This window comes from Melospiza melodia, chromosome 27 (assembly GCF_035770615.1).
Source record: "Melospiza melodia melodia isolate bMelMel2 chromosome 27, bMelMel2.pri, whole genome shotgun sequence".
NCBI classification, from domain to species: Eukaryota; Metazoa; Chordata; class Aves; order Passeriformes; family Passerellidae; genus Melospiza; species Melospiza melodia.
This window is the reverse complement of record NC_086220.1, coordinates 10,010,769-10,018,712: the sequence shown is the minus strand read 5'-3', so window position 1 is coordinate 10,018,712 and position 7,944 is coordinate 10,010,769. Positions and strand designations below refer to the sequence as shown.

At 62.0% G+C, this 7,944-nt stretch overlaps 1 protein-coding gene across 4 annotated transcripts; it reads left to right on the top strand.

Annotated features, from left to right (window-relative positions):
- Positions 1–717: 717 nt before the first annotated feature.
- On the top strand, positions 718–7,664 carry PAFAH2 (platelet activating factor acetylhydrolase 2). 4 transcript variants are annotated; one of them, XM_063177511.1, is made up of 11 exons: positions 718–997; positions 1,730–1,818; positions 2,329–2,476; positions 2,777–2,873; positions 2,965–3,033; positions 3,116–3,230; positions 4,583–4,696; positions 5,529–5,620; positions 6,173–6,332; positions 6,460–6,608; positions 7,095–7,377. In XM_063177511.1, exons 2-11 carry the CDS (start codon positions 1,735–1,737, stop codon positions 7,375–7,377), a joined length of 1,311 nt encoding a protein of 436 aa, XP_063033581.1. In that variant the 5' UTR covers positions 718–997; positions 1,730–1,734. The 4 variants fall into 4 exon arrangements, with proteins under 4 accessions (XP_063033581.1, XP_063033584.1, XP_063033583.1 ...); XM_063177514.1 differs by lacking the exon at positions 7,095–7,377 and adding an exon at positions 7,398–7,664 and having other exon boundaries at positions 720–997; positions 4,556–4,696; positions 6,173–6,343; XM_063177513.1 differs by having other exon boundaries at positions 721–997; positions 6,173–6,343; positions 7,095–7,267.
- The last annotated feature ends 280 nt before the right edge of the window (positions 7,665–7,944 follow it).

The following is a 7,944-nucleotide window of genomic DNA, read 5'->3' as shown; positions in this document are numbered from 1 at the left end:
CCCGGAGGGCACGGGCAGCGCTCCGGTCCTGCCCCGGCCCCGGGGACACCGGCGGCGGCGAGCCCAGGGCTCTGTGCAGCGCTCTGAGCGTGCCTCGGTTTCCCCAGGGCTCTATCCGGTGCCCAGCCGTGCCTCAGTTTCCCCAGTGAGCCCGGAGCGCGGCTGTCACCAAACCTTTGGGTGTTTCTGTGCCAGCCTGGCCTGGGGACAGTTGTCACCAAACCTTTGGGTGTTTCTGTGCCAGCCCAGCCCCGCAGGGATTTAATCCCCGGCCGCAGAGGGGATTACCGGGACCCGGGGCCGCTTTAGCTGCAGAAAGAGGATTAAACAAAGGGAACGTGGGGGTGGGCAGAGAGAGCCCCGGAGCACCGCTGGCCTCTGGGGGGGACAGGGGGACACGGCTGGGGACAGACAGGGACAGCGCAGCCCTGGGCTGGGGGTGCTGGGCACGGGCATTGCCCCCCACATCTGGGAGCTGTGGTTTCGTGCTGGTGGAACTGGAGTTGTGCTGGTGGCACTGGGAGCTGCGATTTCCTGCTGGTGACACTGGGAGCAGTGTCCTGTGCTGGTGACACTGGGAGCTGTGGTTTCCTGCTGGTGACACTGGGAGCAGTGTCCTGTGCTGGTGACACTGGGAGCTGTGGTTTCCTGCTGGTGACACTGGGAGCAGTGTCCTGTGCTGGTGACACTGGGAGCTGTGGTTTCCTGCTGGTGACACTGGGAGCAGTGTCCTGTGCTGGTGACACTGGGAGCTGTGGTTTTGTGCTGGTGCCACTGAGATCGGAGCGCTGTACTGGTGACACTGGGAGCAGTGTCCTGTCCTGGTGTCACTGGAAGCTGTACTGGTGTCACTGGGGGCCGTGATTTTGTCCCGGTGTCACCGGGAGCCGTGGTTTCCTGTACTGGTGCTTACTGGGAGCTGCAGTCCGTGAGCGCTGGAGTCACTGGGAGCTGCCGGGCAGAGTTCACTGGGGCGTACTGGGAGCGCCGCGCTGGTGTGAGCGGGGAGGGCATACTGGGGGGCACTGGGGGGCACTGGGCTGGTTTTACTGGGAGCCGGGAGGGCACAGAGGGAAACTTGGAACTGGGAGAGCCCTGGGAGCTTGCGAGGGGCACTGGGAGCGCTGGGAGCTGCGTGGGTGAGGACACTGGGAGCGGCACTGGGAGGCACTGGGAGGCACTGGGAGCTGTCAGGAGCACTCGGAGCTGGGGTCGCCGGGAACTGGGGAGCGCTGGGAGCTGCGATGGTGACCGGGAGCGCTGGGGAGCGCCGGGAGCCGCAGGCACGGCTCGGGCACGGGGATGCGATGCCGGGAGCTGTAGTCCAGCACCGCCAACTGGGAGCTGTAGTCCGGGCTCCCAGCGCATACTGGGAGCTGTGGTCCGGGGCCGGGGCCATACTGGGAGCTGTGGTCCGGGGCCGGGCCATACTGGGAGCTGTGGTCCCGCAGCCCCGGGCGCTGCTGGAAGCTGTAGTTCGGCCCTGCGGGGTCCCGGGGGTGCCAGCCCCGCTCTGTGTCCGTGTCCCTGCCCCTGTCCCCGCGGGGGGACAGCATCCTCAACGATCCCGGGACAGGAACGGGGGGGTCTCTCTCGCTCTGCCCTGGGACGGGGTGCAATGGGGGTCACTGGGGGGCTCTGGGCAATGGGAGAGCGGTGGGGAAGGGAGGAGGGAGCGGGTTGGGGTCCCTGGGGTGGGGACAGACGCTGACCCCGCGTCTCTGCCCAGGCAGCATGGGGGCGATGCTGGCACTGCCCCCGGGACAGGGACCCCACCAGGTGGGATGCACGGATGTGATGGTGGGGCACACGCGGCAGGTACGGGGTGGGGACTGCGATAGGGATGGCACAGGGGTGGGGATGGGCACAGGGATAGGGATGGCACAGGGATGGGGACGGGCACAGGGATGGGGACAGGGATGGGGACGGGCACAGGGATGGGGACAGGGATGGGGACGGGCACAGGGATGGGGACGGGCACAGGGATGGGGACAGGGATGGGGATGGGGACAGGGATGGGGACGGGCACAGGGATGGGCACAGGGATGGGGACAGGGGTGGCGACAGGGATGGGGATGGGCACAGGGATGGGAACAGGGATGGGGACGGGCACAGGGATGGCACAGGGGTGGGGATGGGCACAGGGATGGGGACGGGGATGGGCACAAGGAAGGGGATGGGCACAGGAACAAGCATGGGCACAGGGATGAGAATGGGCACAGGGACAGGCTTCCCTGCAGATCAAGGTGGCTGCAGCCCGCTGGTTTTGGACACTGCCACCCCCCTCTGTGCCGTCCCCACGGTGTCCCCCTTCCCTGTCCCCCTCAGGGGCTCTTCCTGCGCCTGTTCTACCCGTGCCTGGCCCGGGCCGGCGCCGCGGAGCCGCTCTGGGTGCCCCGGCCCGAGTACTGCGGGGGCCTGGCCGATGTCACCCTGGGTCGGCGCTGGTGCTCTGCCCTGCTCGGCATGGCCATCGGTGAGGGGACACACCATCGGGGAGGGGGACACCCCATCGGGGAGGGGGACACCCCGTGCCCACCCTTAGGGACCCCCGGTGGGGTTCAGTCCCACCCCCCTGCCCGTGTCCCCCTCCCCATTTGTACCCATGGCACCCCCTGCCCTGTCCCCCTCCCCATTCAGACCTCTCACACCCCCTGCCCTGTCCCCCTCCCCATTCAGACCTGTGGCACCCCCTGCCCGTGTCCCCCTCCCCATTCACACCTCCCACACCCCCTGCCCTGTCCCCACCCCGTTCCTGGCCTTTCTCCCCCTGCAGGCTCCTGCAGAGTCCCGGTGAGCTGGAACGGGCCCCTCAAGCCCTGCAGCCGTGGGTACCCCCTGATCATCTTCTCCCACGGCCTGGGAACCTTTCGGTAACGTGAGCCCTGAGCAGGGCTGGGATGGGGCTGCGGGGACCCTCCCTGGCCCCACCCTGAGCCCCCCCTGCTCCCATCTCCATCCCAGCACCTCGTACTCCTCCATCTGCACGGAGCTGGCCTCCTGGGGCTTCGTGGTGGCAGCTCTGGAGCACAGGTGGGTGCCCAGGTGCCCACCGGGCTCATCCTGGGGCTGGTGGGACATTGTGGCCAGTGTCCCCTTCCCTCCTGCCCCGCAGGGACCACTCTGCTGCCACCACCTATTTCTGCCCGGCAGAGGCTGGCACGGAGGAGTGGATCCCCTTCCAGAGGGTGCCCCAGGGGCAGAAGGAGTTTTATTTCAGAAACAAGCAGGTACCAGGGCTGGGATCCAGGGTGGGCACAGGGGAGGGCTGGGAATTCCTCCTTGAGCCAGGCTGGTCCCTCATCCCTGGGGATGCTCTGGGAATTCCTCCTGTGTGCCAGGCTGGTCCTGCATCCCTGGGGATGCTCTTCCCATGCTGCTGGGGCTGAGCTTTCTCCTGAGAGATGAGCAAAACCTGTTCAGCCCGTTTCTGTCTGTCCAGCTCCAGCTGGCCCTGGCCCTGTTCGATGTCCCCACGCCCTGGGGACAGCAGGGCTCCCTGCCCGGCCCCGCAGCGGCTGCTGGGTTTGTTCCCAGTGGGATTTTTTGTCCCTCTGGGATTATCCTGGACAGCTGCTGGCTGGGGAGCAGGGAGGGTTCCTGCTGAGCCGCGTTCCCCTCACCCCCTGCCTGTTCCTGCCTCGTTTAAAAGGGCAGCAGCGAGTGCAGATTAGCGGTGGGAAAGCTCTCTAGGAACGGAGGTGCTTTTGGCAGCCTCGGATCACCTCCCAAACTGCTATTTGTGCGTGTGCTCTGCCTCGTGGCACGCTGCACGCTAAAGGGAAGCAGCTCTCCTGAGCCCACGAGCACAAATGGCGAGGGGGACACAGAAATAAATGATAATAGCTGCCAGGTCAGCCTCCATTCTGTGCTGCAGGGAGCAGGAGGGAGGTTTTCATCGGAGATTTTTGTCACTTGTCACCCTCAATGTGCACAGACAGCAGCGCTGGCGTCCTTAGGGCAGCTGAGGACGTGGCCTCAAAGTGGCTCCGAGTCAGGGCAGCCTCTCCCTGGAGCGTTTGGGGTTTTGGGGTGCGCCTGGGTGGGTTTTAGGGGACACCCAGGTGTGACCAGGACACTCTCCCTGAAGCGTTTGGGGTTTTGGGGTGCGCCTGGGTGGGTTTTAGGGGACACCCAGGTGTGACCAGGACACTCTCCCTGAAGCGTTTGGGGTTTTGGGGTGCGCCTGGGTGGGTTTTAGGGGACACCCAGGTGTGACCAGGACACTCTCCCTGGAGCGTTTGGGGTTTTGGGGTGCGCCTGGGTGGGTTTTAGGGGGACACCCAGATTTGCTCCTGGGTTGGGGGTCCCGGGGGGGTTTGAGCAGGGGATGGCTCAGCTTGGGGGCAGCCGGTGAGGATCCTGGGCTCTCCCTGCTCTCCCTGCTGCCAGACTGGCTGAGTTAAAGCAAACCCCAAAGAGAAACCACCCCAATACCCGCGCCGTGTCCCACGCTGAGGTTTGCTGTTTGCTCAGTTCAGGGAGAGAAGCACTGCAGGAACTGGCTTGGGTGGGGCCCTGGGGGGAAGCTGTGACCCCGATTTGGGGCTGGCAGGAGCTGGGCTCACCCTGCTGGCTCCAGGTTCACCAGAGGGCCCGGGAGTGCGTGCGGGCACTGCGGCTGTTCCAGGGCATCGCTGGTGGCAGAGCTGCCCCTGCCATCCTCCCCCAGGACTGGGATCTCTCTGTGCTGAAGGTACTGGGGGGCTCTGGGGGGCTCTGGGTGGGCTCTGGGTGCCCCTGGGTCGCTCCTGGCTGCCTCAGGCTTGTCCTGCTGGCGCAAGAGGGGTCTGTGCAGAGCCACAGTGGGACAGTGCTCGCAGGGGCCGAGGATGAGGGAGGGGATGAGAATGTTGATTCCGTGTTCCAGAAGGCTGATTTATTATTTTGTGATATATATTATATTATATTATATTATATTATATTATATTATATTATATTATATTATATTATATTATATTATATTATATTATATTATATTATATTATATTATATTATATTATATTATATTATATTATATTATATTATATTATATTATATTATATTATATTATATTATATTATATTATATTATATTATATTATATTATATTATATTATGCTATATTATATTATATTATATTATATCTATACTAAAAGAACAGAAGAAAAAAATTTCATCAGAAGGCTGGCTAAGAATAGAAAAAGAAAGAATGAATAACAAGGCTTGTGTCTTGGACAGAGAGTCCGACTGTGATTGGCCATTAATTAGAAACAACGCCACGAGACCAATCCCAGATGCACCTGTTGCATTCCACAGCAGCAGATAACCATTGTTTGCATTTTGTTCCTGAGGCCTCTCAGCTTCTCGGGAGGAAAGGATTTTCCATAAAAGATGTCTGCGGCACCCCAGCCCCTCACACCAGCAGTGGGACACGGCATTTCCCCTTCCAGGGGCACTCTGCTCACCTTCCCTTGGCTTTTTCTCCCCTAATCCCTGATCCAGCCGTGAGGTTTGGGCCCAGAGCCCTCAGCCCTCTCCCTTTTGCAGGACAACCTTGATCTGAGCAAGGTGGCCGTCATGGGCCATTCCTTCGGGGGCGTGACGGCGGTGCTGGCCTTGGTGAAGGAGCCCCGCTTCAGGTGAGGGTGCCCAGCCTCAGGTGAGGGTGCCCGGCCTCAGGTGTGCCCAGCCTCAGGTGTGCCCAGCCTCAGGTGTGCCCAGCCTCAGGTGTGCCCAGCTCCAGGTGAGGGCTGCCAGGGCCTGCAGGGGCTCTGGGGACTCTGGGCTCATCCTGGAGGGAAGGGGAGCCCTGGTGGGCTGTGACAGGGGTCTGAGGGTGAGGGAAGAGACGAGGATCTGACCCCGTGTTTCAGAAGGCTTGATTTATTGTTTTATGATATATATTGCATTAAAACTATACTAAAAGAATGGAAGAAAGGATTTCATCAGAAGGCTGGTTAAGAATAGAAAAGGAAAGAATGAATAGCAAAGGCTTGTGTCTTGGACAGAGAGTCTGACTGTGACTGGCCATTAGAAACAACCCCATGAGCCCAATCCCAGATGCACCTGTTGCATCCCACAGTAGCAGATAACCATTGTTTGCATTTTGTTCCTGAGGCCCCTCAGCTTCTCAGGAGGAGAAATCCTAAAGGGAAGCTTTTCCATGGAAGATGGTGCCTGTGCTGCTGCAGGTGTGCCGTGGCTCTGGATGCCTGGATGTTCCCTCTGGAGAACCTGCTGTACCCAGAGGTGCCCAGCCCCGTGCTCTTCATCAACACCGAGCACTTCCAGAGCCCCGAGAGCGCTGCCAAGATGAGGAGTCTGAGCTCCAGGAACAGCCAGACGAGGATTGTGACCGTGCTGTGAGCCCGGGCATCGCCCACCCCTCCTGCTGCAGGCAGCACCCATGGGTGCCCAGCAGGGACCTCTGGGTGCTGCTGCACGCGCCCTGACGCCCATCCTGCCCTGCCCTGCCCAGGGGCACCGTGCACGAGGGCCAGAGCGACCTTGCCTTCCTCCCTGGGGGGCTCTTCAGCCTCATCTTCGGCACGAGGGGCAGCCTGGACCCTCGCAGGGCTCTGACCATCACCAGCCGGGCTGCTCTGGCCTTCCTGCAGAGACACCTGGGTATGGGCATGGGCAGGGTGGGCAGCAGGGCAAACGGGGGGCTCTGGGGACGGGGATGGGGCTGGGGGGCTCTGGGGATGGGGCTGGGGGGCTCTGGGGATGGGGATGGGGCTGGGCGGCTCTGGGGATGTGGGGCTCTGGGGATGGGGCTGGGGGCTCTGGGGCTGGGGGCTCTGGGGATGGGGATGGGGGGCTCTGGGGATGGGGATGGGGGCTCTGGGGATGGGGCTAGGGGGCTCTGGGGATGGGGATGGGGGCTCTGGGGATGGGGGCTCTGGGGATGGGGATGGGGCTGGGCGGCTCTGGGGATGTGGGGCTCTGGGGATGGGGGCTCTGGGGATGGGGGCTCCTGGGCTAGGGGGCTCTGGGGATGGGGAGCAGGGGGAACTGGGGGGCTCCTGGGATGGGGCTGCCCAAAGCACAGGGGGGACAGTGGGTGCCCCCTGGGGACTCCTGGAGGGGCTGTGGTGGCTCTGTCACCTTCAGGGAACTGCTGTGGTGGCCATGTCACCTGCAGGGGACACTGTGGTGGCCCTGTGAGCTGGAGAGAAGGTTCTGGTGGCCCTGTCAGTGGAGGGGACGCTGTGGTGGCCCTGTCACCTTCAGGGAACTGCTGTGGTGGCCATGTCAGTGGAGGGGACGCTGTGGTGGCCCTGTGAGCTGGAGAGAAGGTTCTGGTGGCCCTGTCAGTGGAGGGGACGCTGCGGTGGCCCTGTCGGTGGACGGGAGGCCGTGGTGGCCCTGTCACCCAGAGGGGACACTGTGGTAACCCTGCCGTGCCCCGTGCAGAGCTGCAGGAGCAGTTTGGACAGTGGGACGAGCTCCTGGAAGGCGTTGGGGACTCGCTGGTGCCGGGTGTGCCCTTTGGCCGCTCTCACCTGTAGCTGCCCCCGGGCGCTGCAAAGTGGCTCCTGCGACCCGGAATGGAGAGCCAGGAGGGGCAGAGGAGCCCTGAGGGCAGCGGGAGCTGGGGCAGTGCCAGGGAAGGTGCCAGCAGAGCCCTCCCTGCCCCTGCGCCTGCGCCGAGGGAATAAAACCCCCAGGGATAAAAACGGAGCTGGGTGTGCAGAGTGTAAACCACGGGGGTGGGTTGGGAAGGGCTTTAAAACCATCCCCAGGTAAGGAAAATCCCATAATCGTCCCACAAAGCCATGCAGATGGAAGGAAAAAAACCCTGCAGGAGGAAGGAAAGGGAAGGGGAAAGGGAAGGGGAAAGGGAAGGGAAAGGAAAAGGAAAAGGAAAAGGAAAAGGAAAAGGAAAAGGAAAAGGAAAAGGAAAAGGAAAAGGAAGAGGAAGAGGAAGAGGAAGAGGAAAAAATGAAAAGGAAGAGGAAGA

Bases quoted from the DNA above. Each gene is read 5' to 3' on its own strand.
- PAFAH2 (XM_063177511.1), top strand. From the start codon at position 1,735: ATGGGGGCGATGCTGGCACTGCCCCCGGGACAGGGACCCCACCAGGTG. The intron at 1,819-2,328 runs GTACGGGGTGGG...TGTCCCCCTCAG, and splicing joins TGGTGGGGCACACGCGGCAG to GGGCTCTTCCTGCGCCTGTT. The intron at 5,621-6,172 runs GTGAGGGTGCCC...GTGCTGCTGCAG, and splicing joins GTGAAGGAGCCCCGCTTCAG to GTGTGCCGTGGCTCTGGATG.